Raw genomic sequence first — 26,351 nt, forward strand, 5'->3', positions numbered from 1 at the left:
CTCATTGACCAAGACTGCAATTCAGGGTTTAACATCACTGCAGCATATGCCTCCAGGTGTCGGCTGTATGAGTTGGCAGAAATGGTTCACTATGAGAATAATAGCAGCTCTGCACGTATGCAACAAGTTCTAGGTTAAAATTCCTGATTCATTCCCAGTACAGATCTCCCCCAAAAGAAACCTACCCCTTCCTATCTACACAAAATAGACTTTTAGATTTTCTTTTGACAAAGTTTTTGGTTTTGTGTGAAAGTTTAATATTCTTAAGCCCATAATGACAACAGTATAAAGAATTCAGATTAAAGGTTTGTTTTCAGGTTGTTTTTTTAAACACAAGGTCAGAGTGTACAGTCAAAGAAAGCTCTGCCATCAACTTGACAGAAGCATGTTAAGAGTTGTTTAAAGTGCAATTTATTAGCAATCCTAAGACATTCATGTCTTTTCCTGCAGCTGTTACCCATGCTTTCAACAGCACTGGTACCACTCCACTCTGAAATCAGGTTCTGCCCGAGTGCCAGATCTCTGTGGCTTAGAGTCCTTTGCTGGTATTTTGATTGCAATGAAACTGTAAGAGCCATAAGCAAGTCAGTGAGATTTGAGATGGCTTGTGGGATCATCATGGGAAGAATGAATCATCTGCCTTGGAAATATAAATGTTTATGATCACTGCTTCTATTCTGCACATATATTCTTGAGACATGCAACTTTTACAAGGGTGTTGATATTTATATAATTCCATAAATTTAGACAGTGCATTACAAACACAATATGCAGTCGTAGCTATAAATAGCAGAGCAGTGGGACAGAATTTTCAAGTATTTCTTGTTTTCTATGCACCACAAATGAGATGTATGGCACGAGTTAAGGAACTAGGGAAAGAAAATACAGTTATTAGGCAACAAAAAAACCCCATGTGAGTTTCCATATTTTAGATGGTGGAATGAAAGGCTAGACTTCTACCAAAGAACAAAAAAAAATAAAATCAGTCCCTGAGATTTAACTCCAACATTTAACTATGACTAAAAGACAAAGAGCAGATTCTGAAGTGGAACTTTTGATAACAGATTATTTCATGGCATGTTTTCAGTGTCAATGTGACAAACTAACACCTGCCCTTGACAAGAAAGGATTCCGACAAACAAATGCACAAAGTAATGAAAAGACTAAGCTTGTTTCTAAACCTTGGCGGATGCTTTTTTAAACTCACAACACTATACGAATATACGCAAAAATCTATAAAAAAAAACAAGTCACTGGATGCTGTAAGGAGCATTGTAACAACGTACCAAGGAAGAAATTCTTCCAGAAGGCCAACGAATAAATTCCCAATGCATATTAAAAAGGGACAAACCAATTACTCTCGGTAAGCTTTCTAAACTTTGATAATATTCTTAATACTAAGAGTTTGCTTCAATAGTTAGAATTGTCAGGCAACAACTGTAACAGCAGTTAAGGCCTAAGGCTTAATATTGGTACCTGAGGTCTACCAGCAACCTGGCACTGATGCAAACAGTTATTGTATCTTTTTTTTTTTTAAAAAAAGGCTTCTTGCATCAGTCTGTGCCCTCACTTCTGTTTCTCTGCCTATTAACAAATTAGTTCAGAGAGAAGACTCTTGGTGCAAGCAGTACTTTTAGAGCCATGTCAGTTACAGCTTCCATTCCACTTCCTCATTTTATACTGGATATATTACATTTATACTGGATATATTATATCAGTAACAGCTGGGGGAAAGTGTTCACTGAATTACCATTTCAAAAGTACACTGAAATACTTCTGGACACTCAGATACTCCCAGACATGCCAGACCACGATTTCACATGAGGAAGATCCATCCTACCACAGCACTACGTGGCTCTGGTGATCAACTGACACACACTTCATAACATGTTAAAACATTCAGAGCTCTGAAGCTTGAAAGTGGAGATCCGCACCTGCTCTAAGGAAGGTCATACTCTGTGCCACAGCTGCCTTTTGGCCATGGGGAAACACAATTACTCAAGTGGATGCTGTTTTCACAAGGAAATGGCCATCTCGGGCAGAACAGATCACAAAAGTGGTTTTAACAGCTCTCAGTATGTACTTTAATGATTATTTTGCTATACTGATGTCTTTCAAAAAGCATCAGTCTGGTAGAAAATGTGAGCCTTTGCTTTATTGTCCACAACAGATATTCTCTACAGTGCTTCTTCACACTGAATTGATGGGGTTTCCCATGTGTCCTCATCTGCCAAGTGAGCCATCTGTGAAGTCTGATCCATGGGTGCTTTCTCACCCTGGGCTATTAATAATGCATCATCATCTTCTCCTGCTAACTGAAGGTCAGAGCTATAAGAACAACTAGATTCATCAAGTTTGTCCATCAAAGGCTCTGCTGTAGTTGTAGAGGACTGTTCAGTCTCTGTTTCAGCCTGTGGTTCTGTTGTAAAATGAAGTCCAAACACATTATTTCGGATGAGATATCGAACACACTGCAAAATCACATTCCTTTCGTGTCGGATGTCCTGGGCCAGTAACTGGAAGGAAAGAAAGAAGAGAAGATGATGCACATTTCCCTCTATTGCTCTGTAGCCGATACAAGCCTAGCAAGATGTACAGCTCTACTCAGTAATTTTGAACATCTCTGAATTTAAATAGTTGGCTTTCTCACACAAGTCCTGGGCACACAGAGCAGGAGGCTGCCTTACTAGACACAGCAGTTACTTATTGCATCAGTTCAACTCACCAGCCAGGAGAAAATGAACCTGACAGCAGCAAGTAGTGGGGTGTTCTGGGATTTTTTTGTTGTTTGGGGTTGTTTTTTAGGGGCATATGTGTCAGAGACTCAACAGGGCCAGCAAAAGGCCCAGCACAGCAGAGAAGAGGTGGGATCAGGCATTTGGAGAGGAGGCAGGAGGGAGGGAGCTACCTTTCTGGGCAGTAGCAGGCTGCTAGAGCAGCACAGGTTGGTGGTCAAACACCACTTCTAGTAGTAGAGGCTCATAATGGCCATGATTCGCTATGGTACTGGCACATGATTGCACCACTGAAAAGGATGGAAAATGTGTGCCCAAAGTACCTGTTTAAGCACCACTCATTTAGCGCCATTAATGCACTAAGGCAGGTAGAACAAGGTGACAAACCTTTGAATTAAGCTGTCAGTCTCAATTGCTCAGGTGTAGAGAACATCACTGAATATACCTAAATACTTTTCTCCCCAGTTATCTGACTGTAGACCAGAATGATGATGTTCTTGTATCATAGACTGTACTAGGCCACACATTCCTGTACATCAGGATAGAAAGTCTATTAGCATCTTTTAAACTTTCCAGGTTATACTGGATCTGTAATTTAGTATCTCATATGGGTTCTGTAATAAAAAAAATGTATGAGTAGAAGATACTTATAAATACAAGGAAAGGGCATGTTTTATCAGGTACCAGACTGTGGATTTAAATAGCAATAACTGATTTGGGCTATAATCCACCAACATAAGTCTAATAGCTTAATCGAAGTGCTAGAGTTCTCCCTCATCTCCTTTAACCTCACTGAAGTTCATCTTGGTATTTAAAAAAAAAAAAAAAAAAAATCAGCCAGAAGGCTAAAGGACCTCTTCTCGCTGTGAGTGTCAGCAGAATCAGTACTCTGAACAAACAAGTTTAAAGCAAGTGGCTAAATCTGCAACCTGATCATTTGCAGGAGAGCTATATTACACATTGCAGGAGATCTAGCTAAATTTGGCTTGTAATGTGGCAAAGAAGCTTTTTTGTTGTTGTTGTAAGTTTCAACAGTAGTTTAATCAGCTACTTTAAAGTGTGCATATTTCTATTTAGACTGTTATTATGAGGTGCTACAAGCAGCTGACACCTAAAATGGGCCTTCAGAAACCTCCCATCTGAACTAGGAGAGGCACATCAGGGCAGAGAAGGGACAGCACAGTGATGTTCTCTTTGTCAGACTGGGAGAAACTGCCAAATTCCCAAATGGCCAAATAAAGGCACAGATAAGATGCACCAGCACCCTATCGATGACTGTATCTTTGTACTGTATTTTTTAATCCAGGGATGGGCATCAGTGGAGTGATGCCACATGAGTTTTTTATTTCATCAGTGTACAGAATGGCTAACACACATTACTGTTTGCATGGCTACAATAACCATGTTTTAGTAGTGCCCAAGCTCACTGCTGAATGACCATCAATAGACATCTGTAGCTATGCTCCTACCTCCCCTTTTATTTTTTTTTTAAGCATCATTTCACTGATACAACATCCTTTTCTTAGCAATTCTACCTCCTCACTTTTTAGATAAATTCTCAGCCGTGACTCACTAAAATTTCAACCTTGCCTCCTCAAGGTTTTTATACATTGACCATTTCCAACAGTGGAATCCTACCTGTGAATCTCAGGCACTCCTCTGTGATTCACAGCCACGGTACACATCCTTTAACAACAGTTTTGAGTAACATTAAAAGGCAAAAAAACCCCAATAAAATGCAATTTTAAATGGACTATAATGGCAAGCTACAGTTCAGGTTTCCAGTGTTCTTTCTGCCAGCTTCTCTCAGCATGTGGGACTTCATCTGACATTTTTTTCCAGAGTCCTTACTTGCTTTGATCACCAACAACTTTGAAGAGCAAGAGATAAAGACAACTGCATGCTTAGGGAGCTACACAAAGGGCAAACACTTCCTTTTCAGTCACTAGGAGCTTTAATTCTTGGCAGCAAGGGTAGTACATGCTAAAAGGACTATCAAGGGATTTCTCCCGCATCTGCAGCTTGGGATGTGCCTTATCAGGTATCACTTGCCTAAACATCCTGTGCTGTTTCAGAGCCCTGATGTCAGTGGCACTCTGCTTTCTCCTGTGTTCTGTCCACAGCAAGCCCTCCCTTGGTGGGAGAGCTTTATGCTGGCTATTTACAGAATCACAAGGCTGATCGCTTACCTGATACTGCTTTTGAGTACTAAATGCAATAAAAGCTTCAAAGTTTTGTTTATACTAAAAAGCCACCAAGCTTCCAAATAGGATGGCTTGCACCATTACTGAGAATGGAATCATAACACTGTGGACTCACCTCTACAAACCTCTTTCTACCCTTCTGAGACACCAACCTGTTCTTCAAGGTACCAGTGCTGTCACCTCAGATTGATCTAAACACGCCTACAGAGAAAACACCCATGCACGTGCAGGCTGCAGCTCAACACCACTCTACAGTTTGTTACTAACGATAGCTTTCAACTATCGACAAGATCTCTTTAACTGCAGCTGAAAAAATGGTGTGCTCCTCAATCAGAGGAAGGCAGCTGAATAGCAAAGCCAGGAGCAAGGGGAAGAAAATCAGAATAAGGGTGATGGACTCACACACAAATAAAACCTATTGGATACTACCACAGGGAGGGAAGATCGAGGAATAAAGATTTTGTCCTTTGGGCAGCTTATTTTATGCATATGATTTAAGGTCTCATCTCTTGCTCACTAAAGTCAGTCATTACCTGAATGCACAGCAGGGTATTTCTATTTGCCTGTTTAAGCATCTACACCTTCTCTGAATGAAATTCTCTGATATTTTTAAGACAGGACCTTTGCTAACAGACTGCTCTAACTTCCCACAGGGAAGAGGAGAACCGCTCACAAATAGTGTTACTCTTGCACAGAAGATGTTATTTTAGCCCTAAGACTGTTACCATTTCCAGCAGAGTTGGACGGCGCTTTGGAAGGAGAGGTAATGTTTTCTTGCCCCAATTATCAGGCCCTCTGGGGGGACGTGCATTTGAATTCGAGCTTCTTAACGTCGTGCCTGCATATCCTGGACGTTTTTGATTCAGGTTTCGACTCCAAGAAACGTAAGTAGTTTGGGGTGTATTTCTGAGCGCAGCCTGGTCTTTCTCAGCTTTTGTTGCAGTCTTGACAGGGATTTCTTAAAGAAAAAGAACATACTTTCATCTCAAACTTAAAAGCCTCTTTAACATGCTTATACTCCCATGCACTGGCAGTTCGTTAGTACTATTCTTGCTCACATAACCTGATGTGAAGATGTTTAAAGTTCAGTTGGAGGAAGGGAGGGTTTTGTTTGGTTTGGGGTTTCTTTTAAAATACCAAGAATAATCTCTAAACATTCACAGAAAGGAAAACAAGATATTTAAATACTGCAATACAAAAAAGAAAAATAGAAGGAGTAAGAGCTGAATGAGATTTTCAAACCTCTGCCTTGTTATCACTTAGAAAAGTACACTGCTTCTGCTTCACAATATAGCTTGGGCAAATTTGGCTACTGAGAAAATCATGGTACAGTTAGGGCAGAGGATGCCCAAGTTCCATTTCTTGCCTGCTAGATGCTCTCCGTAACTTCAGGTAGGCCATCTAGAGCAAGTAAGGCATAGCAACTATCTGCAAAAACAAGGAGCAGCAGCAGTTCTCTACCATACACTGATGCATACACTCAGAGAAGCACAAAATCCAAGTACTAGAGAGTTCAAGTCTTACTGCAACACTCAGCGGCCTTCTGTGGAAAAAGCCCTTAAGGACATGGAAATTAGTTCACAGGGTGAGCATAACAGCTTTTTCCTGGCACTATTCAAACATGATTTGAAGCAAGACTGAAGACAGGCTGCTTTTTTTCCCCTCCAACTAGGGGAAAGCAAGCTTGGGAAATTCGATGACACACACCCTAACCAAAGATATTTTACGCCCCCCCCCTTCCCTTCAACCCAGGACATGTTGCTGAGAAAAAGCAAGCAAAGAGCATGGGGAGGGGGAAAAAACCCACTTAGTCTTTCAGGAAACTCTGAGGCTTTCTAAAGTATGCTGTAGGGTTGGTGGGGGAAAGGCATTCGATACGGCAGAGGCCAAGGGGACAAGGCCACCCCTGCACACCAACTGTCTGCATAAACACTGTGTTCTGTCCAGGTGCTTCTCCAAGACTGGGAGCTATGCCCATACTGGGAACAAGTAACAGCTCACCCAGTAATCCCGGTTAGCGTTCAAAACTGGGAGGAGGGAGGAATAGGGAAACAAGAGCAGCAGAATAATGACATATCCTTTTACTCCTCCCAGCCTGTCTTTATGCATGGCTTACACCAGTAGTAGCATGCACTGTCACTGAAAACAAGCTGGAAGGATCTGTACACAGACTGCAAAAACATCCTTGTGCATAACCTTTAACAAGCTTCTCTCTTTACTTGTATAAGCCTAAAAATTGACAGGCACAAGACAGCTCTGAATTACAGCACTAGTAGACAGGACAGAAATCAAAAGGCATTTCCATAGCCAAGTGTTTTGGCAATATAGCCACTGAACTGCCATTACTTTAACATCTTTGCTAAACGAAAGCCACAACTTGCATGTTGTATTTTCTTCTACAACACCTTTGATTTCCCTTAAAAGTTTTTTTCTCAAGAAACTGCAAGTACTATATAGGTTCTGACTGATAACATGCAGCTTTCAGTAGTTGTGGATGCAGCCGTAAAGAGCTACCACTGGGGTACTACACTCATAATGCTGTATTTATAAATACACAGGGACTGGACGATGGGATGGGAGATGGCAAAGGACCAGATACAGGAGATGTGAAGCCCCCCACCCTTCCCAAAGAAGGGTAATTTGTGATCAGGTTTTATCATTGCTGGCAGTCCACACTAGCACAGTGACATAGGGTAGAAGGGGAGAGAAGGGCAGAGGACCTGCTCCTAAGTACCTTCGGGCTCGCTGTCGGATGCGCTGCCGTAGTTGGCCAACAACGAACTCAGGGCGGAGGTGACCTGCTTGGGAACAATAGTCAATCCTATCCTTGCGTCTTCAGCTACTGCTTCGTCCTTTTCGGATTCTGCAGGGACAGAAAAGGCAAGAGGGATTTTTCCCAAAACTCCTGCATGTCAACAGCCAGCCTTGCTGCTAAATCCCCATCTCACCACTCCGCAAGCCCAGTATTAGGCACCATTGCTCAACACCGTGGACTGACAGAAAAACTCCACATTTGCCTACTCTCTACAGACATTCAGTGGCAAAGTTCTCACCACTGGTTTACAGTCCTGCCAGCAAAACTACAGAAGCAAAAAGCTTCCTGAACAAGAGCTTGGGCTTTCTGGTTCTTTCTTCACATACCAAACATAATTACAGGTTTTATTATCAAGTGTAGGTAAAGAGACAGAGGATTTCATAATATGTTTTGAAGTCTTGCTGTGTATTTTAGTCCTGCAGAGGCGGGGGGTGGGGAAGAAAGATTCAAAAGCCAGTCAGGGCAGGGGGTGGGGGGGAAGGAGAGTTCAGATCATTCAAAATGAGAATTTAAGAGCAAAGAACTTTTTGGAGAGTAAAAATAGCTCCTAAGGGACATTGAGAACCAAGGTTACAAATTAGATAATCAGTAGTACTTCAGGCCATCTCATACTTAAATCCCTGCAGAGCATTACGGACATGCATTACAATCTCAAACTACCCCAAAAGAGAATACTGGAAAAATAGGAGGCAAGCAGACCAAAAATGCTGCAATTGAGATTATCAGGAAAACAAGAGGCCTAACAGAAAAAGATTCCTAAAAACAAACATGTAGAATTGTGATGGTTTTAGTTAGGAAAAAAAGGATCTATAGGCACTAAAATCTTGCAAAGACTCTCAGGTGAACAGTGCTAGAGTTAGCAGGAAAACTAGGAAATGCTTTTCAGTAACATACTTGCATACGGATTTCATATATACACACACCCCCTACACTACTAGAAACATTTTGAGAAACTAGCCTGTTAAGACTTCTAGAAAAAAAGACTGGTTGATTTTCAAAATAGAAGAGTTGTGCCCTCTCCCATCCCATCTGTCCAAGCCTGCCTCACACGTAAGATTTTACTGAAATAAACACTTTTGAGATCTTTATTGTGAAATCACAAATATTTCTCTATTCTCTTCTAATGTATCACTAGCAAATGGCAATTTGATTCATTAGTGCTCGTGCCATTTTTGGTAAAACAACTTTTAGATAAATACACAGGTATTTATTATACTTAACTACCTCTTTTTACTTTGAGCTCTTTGAGAAAGGTTGATTCTCACTGATTTAGTAATCATGCCAATTTGCAATTACATTGGAAGCTCATACTAAACACAGTGCATTTTTCTAATAGAGAATACACAGCACTTGCATATACTTAAACAATTATAAAAATAGTATTTGCTTCAAGCTATTTTGATTCATTGCTGCTTTTTTCCATCTCATCCAAAATGTTGAGTACATACTGTGGCTGGGTGTCTTTTTATTTTCTTTAAGTTTTAAAGAATTACTTTGAATTTGCTTTTCAGCAAATTAGGAAAACACATTTACTGGAATATAATTTCTCTTTGAGAATAACACATTTGGACAAAGCATTATGCACTACTGAATACAACTGATTGTTTGTAGCTAGTAGATCCCTCAAAATTTTACACCTGACAGGCTCATCATCTTACTTTGTTTCTGCTTATAAACCAAGAACAAAATTGTGTTTTCTTGTCTCCCATTCAATTTCTTAGCTTTGAAGGAATTAGCCACTAGACAGAACTTAAGTGAATTCATTATGCAAAAAATACATTCCCTCCAGAGAAAGGGCTGCTGCTGTTAGAAAGGTTTGAATACTCCAACAAAACGTACCTATACGGTAAAATCATGGACTTCAGTTTTACAATATTTTTTTAAAAATTCTACTTAGTTACATTGTGCTTATTATTTGTTATGATTGTATTTCTCAATAGTATAAAAAACTGCAACTGGCTTTAATAATGTGTAATAAGCAAGTACCACATTCCTTTCTACCTATTATAACAAAAGTTACTAGCTGTACTTTGGTATAATTAGACTTTTTATCATTAAGTAAAACACAGATGCTGTGGGGAAATACATCTATTTAAGTATACTTAAGTTTCCCAACACGCACAGATTAGTGAAATAAACAAATTGCATAGGGATGCTGAGTTCTGGTTCCCACTAATTGAAGATCATGTTTTCAAGAGGAAAAACTCAGCATCAGACGTCTTTCCAGGGGATGCATTCTAGCCTCCTTACTAAAAATAGCTAGAGTATACATCAGCTTACATGCCATATTCTAATAGTACTGCATCACTGCTGACTATATTATAAATAGTTATGGCTGGAGAGTTTATACTGCTGCCAACATGTGGAAACAAGACATGTTCACCAAAAAAAACCTAAGCAGCAACACTTCAGAGAACACACACGTATGGAGAATATCAAGAGTAAATTAGGTAATACAGCAAAAACCAGAATTAAGAGAAAAATGCTGATGTTTTAAGTAATTCACTTAACTCATACAAGGAAATTAATTTGTTTTCACATTCTAAATACCGTTATTTTCAAAACCACAAAGGGATATTTAATAGACTTTAAAAAATAAATTGTTTGTTAAAATACTTTAGTCTTCTTCTGGCTTTATAAAGATTTTCTTATTTTACATATTAGTTTAGAAACCTAAGTTGGTGCACATCCCTTCGACTATTGTACAATATTTAGGTCAGAACATGTAATACTGCACACAAACTTTATGGCAGCACTTCCAAAACCCTGACTAGCAAGCAAAAGTTTCAGCATCTAAACTTAAAACAACTCAGATGCTATTTCTTTTCCTCTCCTTCCTAAAGTTACTACCGTATCACTTCTCTATGGCCTGAGCCACCTTCCCTTTGCTGCCTCTCCCAGCTAAGCGTTCTGGACAAAAAAGCACTCCTAATCAAGAGATTACAGGTAAACTAAGATTATTATGTTAAAATAGTTGTTAAAACAAAGATAGAATTGAGGTGCTCCATTAAGAGCCCAGAAACCCTCTTCAGTTTGTTAGCTAAATATTTTTTTAAAGCTAGTAATGTATTTTAAAACATACAAAGCTAAGTAAATATCCAGTGTGGTTATTTTTCAAATCCAAGACACACCTACATCATGTCTCCCAACATCTTCTCCCCTTCAGATTAAGCATTATTTGATGATACAGAATAAAATTCAATGCTTCCTAATTCTCACCAAAAAAATCCAAAAGTAGTCTGCTAGATTTTCCCTGCGTGTTTATAATATGATCAACTTGCCTTGCAAGCAAACTTATGTAGAAGTTCTTAATGGTGGTAGTATCTTTAACATTCTGGTGTCAGCCTTTCCAAATCAGAATTTTTCTTCCTCTTCAATGACTTTGTATTTCAGCTTCTTTGCAAACCAAAGCTCAGCCAAGTCTACTAGTTATAGCTACTCCTACCAGCATGTGGACATGAGTTCAGTCAGACACACACATGTATCTCAAAGACCTCTAGTCGGAGATATTTTCCTCCGTAACAGACCAAGCCTACTGGGGAAAAAGCTCCCCAAACTTCAAGATTTAAACCATTTCCTTTAGATAAGACCCACTTTCACAATAATCACACTGGAAATTTTCTTAGATGACCATGTCCTGAATCAGGATATCTCTCTACAGAAATTTTCCTTTAAAAGTAAGTTCCAACTGCAAGTTTTAGGCACAGGGATGTGGGACTACCTTCAAACTTATAACCCTGTTGGCCCTGGCAGTATTCTAGCCACAAGACAGAAATCCTGGGCTTTTTTGTTAGTAACAATGAGAAGATAAGTATCACAACAGGCTCCCCAGTATTCTTCTCCAAAAATACTATAAAGCCTTGAATCAATGCATGAATCTTCTACTAAGAGAGAGTTTTCCCATTTTATACTTGCACAGTTAGCCCTCTTTCAGTCAAAGACAGAGTTTACACGTTTTCAGAAATCCCCAGCTCTCCTCAGAATTTGCTAGTTACGCAAAAGGTCAGTAATTGCTTCAGCAGTACTACTTAAAATAAAAGTTCTCCAAGTTCCTTCATCTTACCAACATCACTGTTTGCTAGAAGACCGAGAGGGTCCATGTCCTTCAAGTTTGGCTGAGCCACCAAAATACGCTGGTTTTCATGTTCCTTTTCACACATGCTGTCTTCTAGTCCATTGGCTTCGTTTTGAGTTCCATTATAATCGTCACCATTTTTCCTAAATTTCTTCCAGAATGGGCGCCTTTGTCTTCTCCTCTGTCTTCCTTGCTGTCCAAGCCTCTCTCCATTTTCTAGAGGTTTCCACATCCCCTTCATTTTGCTGGAGAATAAAAATGCAAAGCTCATACAAATGGCAAGCTATGAGAATAAAATTGACATAACCAAATGGCTCAGGCCCACATTTAAGGTTCAGCAACACAGCGTGATGCCAGGACTTACTCCAGCTCAGCTAACATGTAGTGACAGACCAGACAGGCAGTCACAGCTCATCTCACTGGCAGAGCAATGTGACAAAGCTGGAACCTAAATGAAGAGGTTGAAGTTCATGGCTTTTATCTTTTAACAAGGTAAAGGGTACATGGGCTAAGCAAGTTCCTTGATTATCTAGTGTGAGGACATAGAGTTTTCATTTCACATTACAAAGTCAACAAATAATCCCTTCACTTAAGCAATTAAGTCATTCAAAACAGGGGGAATGTGGAATTAAAAGGGAAGCATCTACTATAAGCATATTTCCACTGCTGAAGTCTCCTTTTTCCAGTCACAGTTCAGAGAAGGATCTTGCTGAACCAAACCCATTTAGTCATCTGACACCATCAGTTGCAATGACTGCCTACCCCTGCCATCTAAAAGATGCCATTCATCTTTTTCACTCTGATGGAAAAGGAGTAAAACAAAACTTCTATCAGGACAATGGATTTTTAAAAACCTGAAATAATATAACAAGTCCTAAAATATGGGAAGAGCACAGCATGCTGGTTCCACTTATCTTTCATGGTTCCATAATCTTCCACGTTATCCTATAAACACAAAACATGTTTATAGGAAGGTACCTGGAGTGCTTAAAAAAAACTCTCAAAGTCTACAGATACAAGAACAGGTTGTCCTAGACAGAAAAGTAATTATAGAAGAGACAACCTAAGCTTCCTGAAAATACTTGATTTCAAGCAACAAAAATTTAATTCAGCAAAACAAGACTGCAACTAATCATCAGCACATTATAACCACAAAAGACATACAAGTTCTACCATCCTGAATGGCCCCCATCGTTCATTCTGCTTGGTACTCTCTCCCTCAGGCTCACCTACACCATGGCAGAGGTCCCGTTATCCCTAGTTAACTGTTCAATGCCATACTTGGGCAAGAGCTTCTCCCTGGGTCTAGAGACATGCAACTGCAAGCAGAGTCTCATAGGTGTATTTCTAACCTGGTACCTTGTCAATGATAAGCAGCCAGTGCAACATGCAAGGAAAGAAAAAAGAGCATAAGAGAAGAGCAAATGGTCACCTTTCTCCTTGCCTACCTTTCCATAAAGTACCACTTAGAGACCCTCTCTGACTAGAGATGCTCCCAAGACAATGATGGTTTTGTGTCTCATGCTGTGGAATGCTGTGTACCTGGCATCCCTGAAATCTTACAGCAAAGTGTTAAGATTTTGAAAACAAGGATATCTTTTGGTTTGTCTTCATTCCGATGTCTAAAATGGTAATTTGGCATCCCCATCCTCCTCAAGTTACAAGAAACAGTGTATAACTGCATTCGAGTCACCTCTTCCCACTTATGCAATTTTTCTAGACCTCCATCACAGAACCCTTTCAAGCCACCCACTACTTTGTACAGAAATGTTCCCGCTACCAACATCCCTCTCTTCCATACCTTTCCAGCTGAATTAAGTACTTCTTGAGGGGAGAACAGGGCCTGCCATAGCATTCAAAATGGCTTTATATTGCAAGAAAACTTATTTCCTTTCATTCTCCAGTCATTTCATGACAGTGTCTAACACTGATTGCTCAGCCCTGACAGCATCATCCATCATAATGCTCCTGTGGTACAAGTTGCAAGCCATCACCTTCCTGTGCATCAGTCTCTCATCCACAAAAGGAGGCTACTATTAGCTCCCATAATTCAACTCCATCTAGACAGAGAACTGCATTTCTGAATTTGTACAACCGGGCTCTAAATTCAGGATGTTGTTGTATAACCTAGAAGATACTGAGCAAATATAAGCTCAATTAGAGGTGTTATCCCTGGCCAAGGGTTAAAAACAACATTCTGATTTCCCTGGGGCCTCAAACATTCAGAAAGAAACCCCAAGGTCACAAACACACCCCAACAAACATCAGCCTGACATCTCCCTTCTGCCTTCCCCTCATGAAAGATATATTACTCTTCACTTCCCATTCAGAGGGGATGAAGAGCCATGCGCTATTAATCAGCTGTTGCAAGACACCAGACTACTAAAGTGGTCCTTCTGCATCCCTAATCTCATACATGGGGATGTTGAGAATTAGCAGTTGTAAAGCACTTGCAGAGAACCACAAATGGAAAATGCTATAGAAGTGTTAAGTATCTAATCCTTTCTAAATCTTATTTAGCTATTTGCTTTAATAGTACAGCTTGCAGAAAACAAGCTGTATTCTATTTTTGCCTCATGCATCAGTAAATTTGCCAGATAAGCACCAATTCTGGAATCTCTACTGTTGATATACAAAGCAGAAACAACAGCTTTTTGGAGAGTTTATCAAGTCTATAGTGCCAGCAGGTTAGGGAAGGGAGGGGAGGGGAAAAAAGAAGAGAGATTTCTAAAATCAACCAGAGTTAAAGGTCACTAAGCAAAAGCAAACAACCTATAATTTTAGGGGCCTTTTTTCCAAACAATTTTCCAGACATAAAGATATTAACAAATATAATGGTATGGAATTGCTGATGGATGTTGAAGACTACATAATGCATGTGACTCACAGCCACAAGAGTTACCAAATGAACCTGTAGACACCAAACAGTTTATTACTGCGACAAGCAAAACTCATCTTTGCTCACAAGAATCTCCAAACACAGTATTACATGTTTGTGGCTTTAGTCTCAGCGCTTAGGTTTGGTTCCTTGGGTCCAAAGCACTTCTGCAACTTTGTATCCTTTGAAGGAAGTTGTATTTCAGTCTTCTATAAACCTTACCTTCCAAAGTCATGAAAGGCAACTGGTTGGAGGGGGTGGATAAGTGCTGGGTCTTCTGAAGCACATGCTGCACCAAGGTGATTTGCACTGCCACCATTTAGCAAATTATACTAGTCTGACATGAACCTTATTCTGCACTAGTTCAACTGCTTTACCATGGTGCAAGTTTTGTTTGGTGTCATGCCCTATAAAAAAACAAAACAAGGCAAGCTCCAGCTTCACTTCCATGCAGCGGCAAATGGTATTTAGCAAGAGCCCCTTAGAACTGAGTCTGCTCCTGCCTTCAAGCTCAGTTGTTCTAGTTTAAACAAGTGATATTCTAGGAGAGTGGATCATTATAAAATTTTTTCTAAAAGTCTTCCCACAGGCCCTAAAGTAGAGCTAATGAAGTTAACTGGTTCCACATAACATTGACACTAAAGGGAAGAGAAAAGAACAAGGACCATGCTGGAAAGTAATTCACAATGTAAGGGAGAGAACAGATAAAAATCCAGGAGAAGTTATTAGGCTCAGAACAAAGGTAGCAGATAGATAAAGATGATGGAGGGTAGAAGAAAGAAGTAGCACTACTTAAGCTATGAAAATAAAGTTAAGCCCTTCCTCCCCTTTTCACTTGATTATTGATTTATCATCTGAGAGGAGAGAGTAGGAAGCCACATTCACTCAAAATCTCTCTTGCCATTTTCAGGTATTAAAGGATTAGACCACATGGATTCACTATGTTGTACAACTTCCATCCCCATTATTTCTTTTTCAGAGACCAAGGTTACACTGATCTAATGAATGGCCACTAGAGTGTGGTTTTCTCAAACAACCAGAGTGCAGAATTCAGCGAGAGCATCATATTTCTAATACAATTATTGTTTAACTTAACTGAAGTGGACTATGAAGCACTGTAAACAAAAGACCATTACATCTGCACTTTGTCAAATGACCTGTCCTCTGTCAAAGGGCAGCTAGATCGTGTGTACAGTTGAAGCAGTAAGTGCTGGGAGACCGCAGTGAGAGAGCATACTTCTGAACTCATTAGGAGGAAAGTAACAAGCTTGTTTCAAAACACTTACCCAAACTGTTGGGTAGTCAGTACTTCTCCCCTTTCTTCCTTCTGCATCTGCATTGTCTTCTTCCTCTCAATATTTGCCAATGTAGGAAAATTTCTAGAAGAAAAAAAATTCCCTGGCTCTTAAATGATTCACTGTACTTTGTCAATTCCCCCTTTACCAAACTAGCATCCTCTACAAATGTAGTAGATTCTTAAAACATTTCATGAAATTTTAACAGACTCTTCCCTTCTTAAAAAGGCTTTGGTGAGGAAAAGGAACCTGAGTGCATTTATGTTTACATACTCACATGCAACAACAACAATTCTACCGAATTGGCATGATTACCTTTCCCAAACCATCAAACAAACTACAGACAAACAGTTCAGATATGCTTATGACATTCTGCCTGCCCCTGCACATTACAGCACGATTCATTCCACTAATTTTATTTTTTACAATGCTTCAATTTGAGCATTTGAATCATCTTAAGAGGTACAACATGCCTTTAGCAAACCAACTGCTGAGTTCTTGTAATATCAAAAAAAGGTTGTAAGAACAGCTTCTGGGTGCACAAGATTAATGTGACAGTTGAGAAAAAGTACACAAGTTTCCTCTCGAGCAATATTCACTATTGTGCTTGCACACTGACCTCTAGTTCACCAAAATTACTGCCCCTTTTTAATTCCAGTGTCAAGAAAAATTGCTAAGTCATGCAGATCAAAACAAACCTACTGTTATAACCACCTCCCAAACCATCCCTCTTTTTCATTCCCCACATCCCTCCCCATGGAGGAACACCACACTGGTTCTAACAGGCAAAGCCTGCTGCAAATTACTGTCAAAACCCAAAAATGGCTACACTAGTTGCCCTGTAAACATTAGTTAACTAAATCCCAGTGCTTTGAAATAAAGGTCATAAATGAGAAACACACACACCCCCCCACCAGCTTCTGGATAGAAATGCAAAGTATAAATATTTGATGTCTATTAAAATGGAGTAACGAGAAACTTGGAACAGCTACTCACTATATATAGCTATCAAAAAGGACACGTATCTTTCTTTAAATATTTAATCTTATCACATGCATCTTCCTCGTTTTACAACTTGAATGTTAAGTGTTGCACTGATGCAAGACAGCTTCAACGACATACCAAGGGAAAAAGATGAGAAGCCATTTCCTATGAGACACACCTAAACATGCCACAGAATTTGTCTCCTTTAAGAAGATTTGAATATGAGTTGTTGACATCTATTTTCATTGGATTTCTCCCAGAAATCCACCATACAGCTCAAGTGAGCATAGGGATATGATGTTTTATCTCCACTCTTCTGTTAGTTACATTTGTTCAACCATGTTATAACACTCACAGCACAGAGCAAGCATGCAATGAATTATTTAATCTCAAGAGCTTTGCGTTGACAGAAGACCCCTGTGCTTGGCACCTCTCCACAGTTTTAGGATAAGGTGCTTTCCTTCACACGAGTAAGGCTCACAGAAGGAGAGAGCTCTGTAAAATAAGCAGTTATGGTCAGAAGAGCCCCAAATTTGTCTTAGAAATTTATTTTTTTTTTTAGGACATAAGGGAAGACACCCTTCATCCTGGAGCAAAGGACGCTTCAAAGTGCTCCTGTAGTTATGCTGCTTAAGGACATATTCAGACATGCTCTCACAACATGATTTGAGACATGACTGCCTCCCACTTTCATTCCTACAAATTGCCACTCCCTCCACTGAGCCACCATAATGGACTCCACAAATGCTTTCAGTTCAATTCACTGCCAAGACAGCTTTCTCCTAAACCACCCTTCCAGTTGACACTGGCAGTAACTAACAGCTAAAGAGAGCTCAAGTCCTAAATCTGAGTATGTCTGCAAAAGCACATCTGAAGGCACCTGTAGTGGCTGTGTTTATTTTCTCCAGCTCTTCTCAAATGTTAAATAGTGTTTTACAAACCACCTTTACCTTGTGCAGAAAAGGTACCTATTTTGACAGCACATGTGCAGTGTTTCATTTAATTCACAATGAGCAAATGAGCATCTTCCACTTGAGAACTTGGTGGGCAGTAAGCTTTAGACATTCAAGTCACAGGTCACCAGCCTCGGTACAAGGTAGACTGGGTTCACTCCTCCCCGGGTGCTCTGCTGTGCAATGACGGGGCTGGGCTAAGCCCACCAGTGGGTCCTGGTGGGACCTGGTCAACTCAACCCCAGTTGTCCCTTCAAGGAACAAATAGGCCAAAGAAGCATGGACCAAAGTCACCCACCCACCCCAATGTACCTCGCCCAGTGCAACTCCACAACTCATCAGGTACCACAGTCCCCACACAAATAGGTCTGTGCACCTCTGAGCACTAGCTCGATCTACCCATGGAGGCAGCAAAATTCAACTGGACCCTAAGTGGAGGCAGATGCCAACAAGGAGAACGTTACGGTCTTGGAGTACAAATTTATGGCAGACTTTACAAACTTCACTGTCTAAGGACAGCCACAAAATACTCGAGAGGTCAAAAATCAAGAAGAGAGGAATCTATTTTTTTTCTGATACAGAGAATTCTTATTCAGGAAAGCTAAGTTTAGGAAGACTGCTCCTGAACAGAGAGAGGTGTGACAATGCAGAAGGAAGAGCCTATACTGAATCTCTCCACCTAAAAGGCCATGTGTTAAAATACAATGAGCTGACTTGGGTTTGAATCCTTCTCAGAAGGCATGCCCTCCTCCTCCCCTAAGAAAATGAGGTTCTTAAAATGTTACCTACAAACACCACTAAGTAGAAGCAGCCCAGCACTTAGGTTCTGCAAACAACTTGTCAAAGCTTGAATACAGACAGTTACCACAAAGGCTTTATAAACCTAAGCAAATTACTATAAAAGAAGGAATTAAATCAGGATGTGATGGCCTGGCACAGTGCATTTCATGAAGGAGCTGGTACTGCCCAAAAAGGCAGTCCCATTTCACAGCAGCTGCAGTTTCCAGTGAGACACTTCTATAATCCAAACTGGTTTTCAGGCTAAGATGAGTATATGACATATACACCAAAGTCTAGAGACAGGGAATGGTGATGCTGAGCATAATCACCAACATGTGTTCCTCAGTGAATAGATTTTTTTTTTTTCCACTAGCCATTAGGTGGAGTCATACATGTTTTATATGCCAGTGTACTCCATCTTGCTCACATAAACATCAGAGCAAACTAGCTCTTAGCAAGCAGTGGAAAAACAGAGCTCTGCCAATATCTAACATAAAAGAGACCTGTTTCTATAGCAGTTTACACAACGAATTTCTGAGTCGAGAGCTATACAAGTTTATCATTTTTATAGGAACAGCACTTTGATCAAATTGCCTCAATAATTTCCTGAGCTAGTCTTGATTGCATACACACAACCAACAGCAAAGGGGACATGGATAGCCCAAAGGGAACAATGATGGCCCAACAGAGAGCTGATAAAATCTTGGTTTAAGACTCACAGGCATTTTATTCAAGCACTGCATCTCTAGTGTGATTTTACTATACATGTTAGCTGAAGCAGTTTCATTGCTAATCCATCCCTGCAGTTTAGAATAAACTTTATTGTATCTATTTTTACCTTGATCTGCCAACACATTCCTTCTACTTAGCTATGTCTACTTTTACCAGGTGCTAAGAAATTATTTTCCTTATTACATATTTAACTACTATGAATGCAACACTAGGGAGGATTCCAAGCTACTCTAGGATTACCATTATTCAACTAGAGAACCACAAATTAAAAGTGGTGTGGTTAACAGTACTGGCCTTCATTCATTAAGCACATGCTCAGCCTATGAGCTGTATTGGCAAGGAAATAGAGCAGTCAATCCCTAACTGAACAAAAAAAAAATCCAAACAGATTAATGAAAGGGGAGGAGGAGGGTGAGAATTTACAAGCCATGCACAAGATCAAGAAAATCTTCCAATGTTATATTAGGACCCAAGCAAAAGTAAGTTTAACAATTCACTTTAACACCAGAACAGCCTTGCCACATTCTCTCTAACAATCTTTGCTCAAGAAGAGTTGGTTAGAAACAGATGGGCTAGCAGGACCCAGATCTCACCTGGGAAGAAGGGAAGACAGCAGTAACTCATTCTGACCCATTAAGGAAATGCACTGTAGATGATTCCCTTTAAACTCGTGTTTAAGAAAAAATCTGCTGAAAACAGCACATTTCTCAACACTTAGAGGGCCAGGACAAACCAAAACAAGAAAAGTAATTGTAGTCACCAAAGTTGATGTCAGACTTCACATCCATCTGTCTGCAAAACATAGGGAAACCCTGAGATCCCATGCAACTTCATCTCTATTGCTGTTCGCTTAATTAGATTGCCCAGCTCAGCAGGTTCAACAGGCCACAAACCATTAAAGAATCTTTTAGGTAAGCAGAGACGTGAAGGCTGCAGCAATGAACAGGTCATTGTACAGAATCACCAGGAGAACAGCATTCTGACCCAGCATACTTCATCCAGAAGTACCTGTTCCTTAGCAGCTCTCTCCCTTCTCTCTATGTAAGGCTGCACTTTAAACACAGGCTCTTCCTAAAAAATTTTAAGTAGGAATCACAACTGAGCAACACAGCAGCTAATTAATAAAAACCTCAGCTCTGTAAGTAATTATTTAAAAAGGCTGAAAGAACAAGCAAGACAGAAATGTTACTGATGCAGCATGGAAATACACATGTTAAATCACTGCAACCTAATTAGAAACAAACTATTAATGACCTAAAAAGATTCATTTTTAGCTCTGACTGGAACTCCAGAAACAAAAAGGCTTTTTCCTGTCACTATAAATCAAAACTGCCTAATAGCTCAGACTCCCTCTGGTGCCCTTTTTTTCTGTATAATGCAATGTTTACTGCAAGTCAACAACAGACCTTCAGTACTAAACTGATGCTTTACTGGCAACCCAATTAATGCTTCACAAAAGTTTCAGCTGGGTTTCTCTTCTTCCTTTTTTTTTCATTAAAAAAAAAAAAAGGACGTTAGCACAGCTTCCTTGCTGTACAAAGAGTAACAAAAGCCACCCAGGTAGTTGTTCTACACCCATCCATTGTAACTAAACAAGATACCCACAGGACTGAAGTACCAAAATAAACCACAGCACTACTCCATCTAGTGGCGTTGGCTTAGAGGGTCCTAATCCCATATTGCCTGTTTTGGTTGGTGGTCGTGACTGCAAGAGTCCCCAAGTAAACAGTATCTAAAACATGGCTGCACAATCAATTCCTGCTTCCCTAATATCCTATATACAGCAGAGCACGTACTGACATATGCACCTTAAACATTATTCAACACTTTAAACTTTAGCATCAGCCACTAGACAGGATCTCTCCCAAACACCTCCCAAAACAGAAGTATATGAAAACTTGAAAATGAGTAGCAAAGACTCTGCACACTAAGTATTGATTTTTTCCCTTTGAGCTACTGTTAGTGTAGGTGACCAGACAGACAAATCTAAGGACATTTTGAGTTTTGCTAACTCTGTTAACACTTCATATTGTAAGTAATAAAGACGTGGTAAGTATCACTGTTGGGAAAAAAAAAGGACAGCAATATATAGACTGAAAGCAAATAAAAACCAAGCTCTCAAGTATCTTTTGATTAAAAGGAAACCTTGGAACCAAAACTAATCTAACACCAAACTTGTACTTGCACAGATCACAAGCAATTTTTGTCTGGTTAACTATGGCATCTTAAACACAAAAGAACAGAAATTTTCGTTTCCATATCAACATGAGCTGTTGGTTTTTTTTTTTTTTAAAAAAGAGGAAACTACAGATTATCTTCCTGTGTAAAAAATGAACAGCAGGTACAACAGTTGACTGTTGTGATGTGCTGATGTAGTGATAAGACTTCCCCTTTGCCTTTCTGAAATTTGCAGAAAAAGATAAAACCATGACCAAAGGAAAATTAAAACTTGCAGGGATGAACTTACAAGCAATTTTGCTTTTTAATACAGCAAAAAGTGATGGTAGACAAAAAAAAATCTTCTACCACACATTCCACTCATTTTTCTTTTTTTACAAAGACACTGTGTAAAGACTTATTAAGGGAAGACAGGTTCAAAACAAGAATGCATTAACATTGCTTTCTGACACAAAGGCAAGCTGGATTCATCAGTAAGACTGCATCAGACAACTGAGTTTATTTTAATTTAAAAAAACCAGGTGACTAGTACACTGCCCTAGATCATCACCAGTGATCTAGAAGTTAAATTTGTATCACTTCCCACTCTGCATATAGGACTCGTGGTCACAGAAATAAAACCCATATTCTGATCACTTGCAAGACTATATTCTAAGGCAGGAACAGAAGTGAGGAAAGCCTACAGTATCTTTCACCTGCTGGAAAAGAGTAGATCTTAATCTATTCAACCCTGAGGAAATAAAAATAAGTGGGATAAGGTCTATGGAAGTACAGTGTGAATTTTTAAACACTTCAGTGCTGGTCAATGGAAAAAAGTTATACTACCTCATATGACAGAATGAGAAATAATGAGAAATACTGCTTATATGCGAACTTGACCTTGCACCCTAGGTACAATGTGAGTCAGACTACTAAGACAGCATCATTCATGGATTCTGTTCTCTTTCAGTAGAGAAGCATCAACCAATGCAGAAAATCCTTAAAAATTAGGAAAATTCCCCATTGGGGTCTACTGGGACAAGTTAAACTGTAGAAGTTTGCACACAGCAGCATGTATTACAATTATAATCAGTACAATAAATCAATACAATAGTTCCAGATTTCTTAACTATTAAAAAAAACACCAAGCAAACACACACACGTTTCTGACCCGAAATATGTCAGTGATTGGGCTGAAAAGATCTAACGTACCACATCAGATATCAGGGAAAGCTACCTCCTCAGCTGATATCTTGCCTTCTATAATAATCATCCAAATGATTACAGTCTCTGCAGCTCACACCCTCCTGGCTCAGGCATTCTGACACAGACCACTACCACAAAAGTTCTGCAGAGTCAAAGGAACAGCAGCAGCAAGCACATGCTGCTACTGCCTTTCAGTTGTCATCTAATGATCACACAGGAAAAATACAGCAAAACAAATCAATAGATCACAAGTCTTACTCACTTTTTTCTTTCTTCTCTCCATCTAGCGATCTCTTCTGGACTATCTAATTTTATTCTTTTAGCACCAGGTGCATGTGCCTGAGGAAAAAGTATTTCATAGTTGTTTAAAAGGAAAGAAAAAACCCACAAGAAAAAAAAAAAGCATCATTCCGTCAACTATAGTATCACATTGTTTTCATCTCCAAAAGTGGTGAGACTGCACATGGTGATTACAAAATGAATCCATTAAGAAAACCCCATAGTATTCAATGTATTTTCATTTGCAATATTGTCTTACAGCAGATTCTACTCAGAGGTGATATATCTTCCCTCCAGAAGAATGAAAGCAAGCCTCTGAAGAATGAGAAAAGGGACTGCAGTAAAGATTACATAGACTCATATTTTGGGCCCAGGGGGATACCTACGTTCTTCCAGTGTATCTGAACTATTTTCTCATGTGCGCTGAAACTGCAACCTTCTTCTGTGCACTGCAAGATAAGGGGGTGAACTGAAGACACCAAGTTACACAAACAAATTATAAAAAAGCATTCGAGCACACTTCAAACTCAGTGTCAGATGCCTGTACAGAACCTTTAAAGTTTAACCAATTGAATCCAGTTTCAAAACGTGGTTGTAAATACAGTAAGAAGGCAAGATATACTTTTAAATTTCATCTGATTTTAGAATAACCAGTGAAGCCAATGTATCTGATAATTGGAGCAAACATGAAGTTAACTGAAGAGAAAGATTTGTAAGGCTCTCCAATTTCAATTTTTGATACTTCTTTGCAATAAAGGAGTGGATTTTTAAAATGTTTTCCACAAAGTCTTTTCACACAAAAATTTTACATGTTACATGGATATCAATGAATTAATTCCTACCGCTTAACAATACTTCACAAGAAAGACATTAAAGTGACTGAAGCTATAAAACCAAAAATACAACTGAGACCTCCCCTACACACAGCATTCAGAAAAAATCCCCTGCTAACACTTTTTGTAGCTCTGGAATCTCTTTGCCAAGTCTTCCATTCAGAGAGTGACTACAGCTAACTACTTATCAGACACAAAGTTAAAAATCAAAGTGTAAATAAAACAAGCTAAACTCATCAACCTGTTTATGTTGTGAAATATGTTCATCATACTTCTCCTGGTTTTTATAGCCACGGTCACAGGTATCACAATAATGAGAGAAAACTGGTTCTTTTTTCTTTTTGGTCTGAAAAATAAAAAAGAAATCACCTCAAGATTGCAGTTACAAGATTACAAAGGTATTCCTATTTTAAATTAGGTGTGAAATAATTTTTTGTTAATAAAGCCACCAATTAAAATGTCTCAAAAGTTTCAAAAATAAACTAACATAACATGAAAGTGAAGTTCAAATCACTCATCTTCCAAACAAAATGCCCTGCACTCAGCTTCTTCCATTACCACCTTCCCATTATCGCTTCTGCAAACATACCAGGCTGGTACAGATTTATCAAGGGCTGAGACTAGAGCTAGGCTACAGCCCTGAATCTCTTCCCCATCAAGTCAGACCACGGCTGTTCTCACATGGCATGTAAGAGCTCAGAGGGCAGCAAAGATCCTTCCTTCTCCCACTACACATCAGGCTGTTCTAGCTGTCTGGCCCTCCTAATATAACAGAGCGCTAATATGATTTAGACATTTGGGCATCACCATGGTAAGGGCTTTTCTAAAGTAAACCTGTGTCAGAATTTGGTTCAAATGTATCTTTCTTTCAACGGTCTCAAGATTTGCAGTTTGTTTGTCATACATTTGTCCTCTTGTAACACCTTACAACAGGCACATTAGAGAAGAGTATGGGGTCTCTGTAGTACCACAGGGCAAGTCCCACAACTGTCACCATCACAGAATGGTTTGGGTTGGAAAGGACCTTCGAAGACCATCCAGTTCAACCATCTTGCCACAGGCAGGGACACCTTCCACTAGACCAGGTTGCTCAAAGCCCCGTCCAACCCGGCCTTGAACACTTCCAGGGAGGGGGCATCCACAGCTTCTCTGGGGAACCTGTGCCAGTGTCTCACCACCTTCATTGCAAATCCTTATGTCCAAACTACATCTATCCTCCCGGTCCTATTGCTACAGGCCCTACTAAAAAGTCTGTCCCCATCTTTCCTACAAACCCTCTTTAAGTATTGAAAAAGCTGCTATAAGGTCTCCCTGGAGCCTTCTCTTCTCCAGGCTGGCCAACCCCAACTCTCTCAGCCTGTCTTCATAGCAGAAGTGCTCCACCCCCCTGATCCCCTTCATGGCCCTCCTCTGGACTCGTTCCAACAGATCATGTCTTTCCTGTGCTGGGGACCCCAGTCCATACCTTTGGCTTGTTATTTTCTTCTGGAAAACGTTTGTTAAACCCAGGTGCTTGCTCACCTCGCCGTTTCTGGGAGAAACTGCCATTTCCACCTTCCAAAAAAAACCCCCAAAAGAGCCAGTTATACATACTGCTGTTAAAATACAACCCCTGCTACCTCGGTGGGCCTGTTGTGGCAGGGAAGGGCCTGGGGAAGAGATGAGCTGGGGCTGCACAACCAACATGGGCAGGGAAGCAGATACGTGGGAGGGAGGGGGAGTCCTCCACCCCCCAAGGATTAGGAACAGCCCCAGGGTCCCCACCAGTGAAGAATGGGAAGGAGTCCATGGGCCTGAAAAACGACTTCTCCCACGTCCCTCACCACCATGCGGGTCCTTTAGTCGCTCTCTGTAGGCTGGCGGGTACCAGGCAGCGGGTGGCATGTAGCTGTCAGGAGGCAGGTAGTTCTCGGCGGGCGGGTAATTCTCGGCCTGTGGGTAGTTCTCGGCGGGCGGGTAATTCTCGGCCTGTGGGTAGTTCTCGGCGGGCGGGTAATTCTCGGCCTGTGGGTAGTTCTCGGCGGGCTGAGAGTAGCTGTCGGTGGGCGGGTAGCTTTTAGGCTGCGAGTAGCTGTCGGCGGGTTGGGAGTAGCCCTTGGGCTGCGAGTAGTTCTCGGCGGGCGGGTAGCTGTTGGGCGGCGGGTAGCTATCAGGAGGAGGGTAGCTGCTGGGAGGCGGGTAGGGCCCGGTGGGAGCCCAGAAGCCAGGCTCCCAAGGGGGCGGCGGGCAGAAAAGAGGTGGGGGGATCCCGGGTGGGGGGAGCCCCGGCGGGGGCGGCGGGTACCAGGCGAAGGGGTTCATGTCAGGCCCGAAGCGGCCGCCCGGGCGCAGCCCCTGCTCCGCGATGTGCTTCCCCCACCGCGTGGGGCCACGGCCGCGGTCGCTACCAACTACCTCACATCCGGGCCCGGCCACGCGCCCACAG

General features: G+C 40.6%; 1 protein-coding gene across 2 annotated transcripts; it reads right to left on the minus strand.

The window, feature by feature from the left end:
* Positions 1 to 233: 233 nt before the first annotated feature.
* NUFIP1 (nuclear FMR1 interacting protein 1) lies at positions 234 to 26,310 on the minus strand. 2 transcript variants are annotated; one of them, XM_074815647.1, is made up of 10 exons: positions 25,750 to 26,310; positions 25,392 to 25,480; positions 24,168 to 24,272; positions 23,480 to 23,542; positions 23,077 to 23,153; positions 15,994 to 16,086; positions 11,818 to 12,074; positions 7,674 to 7,802; positions 5,665 to 5,897; positions 234 to 2,516 (listed from the first exon to the last, which is right to left on the minus strand). In XM_074815647.1, the coding sequence occupies exons 1-10, from the start codon at positions 26,225 to 26,227 to the stop codon at positions 2,178 to 2,180; spliced, it is 1,863 nt and encodes a 620-aa protein (XP_074671748.1). In that variant the 5' UTR covers positions 26,228 to 26,310; the 3' UTR covers positions 234 to 2,177. The 2 variants fall into 2 exon arrangements, with proteins under 2 accessions (XP_074671748.1, XP_074671749.1); XM_074815648.1 differs by lacking the exon at positions 7,674 to 7,802.
* Positions 26,311 to 26,351: the final 41 nt, after the last annotated feature.

This window comes from Strix aluco, chromosome 2 (assembly GCF_031877795.1).
Source record: "Strix aluco isolate bStrAlu1 chromosome 2, bStrAlu1.hap1, whole genome shotgun sequence".
NCBI lineage: Eukaryota > Metazoa > Chordata > Aves > Strigiformes > Strigidae > Strix > Strix aluco.

Excerpts from the sequence above, each read along its gene's own strand:
- NUFIP1 (XM_074815647.1), bottom strand. The coding sequence starts at position 26,227 with ATGAACCCCTTCGCCTGGTACCCGCCGCCCCCGCCGGGGCTCCCCCCA. Across the intron at positions 12,075-15,993 it reads CTGACTACCCAACAGTTTGG|CAAAATGAAGGGGATGTGGA; the intron begins GTAAGTGTTTTG and ends TTTATTCTCCAG. Across the intron at positions 5,898-7,673 it reads ATCCGACAGCGAGCCCGAAG|AAATCCCTGTCAAGACTGCA; the intron begins GTACTTAGGAGC and ends TTTTTCTTTAAG.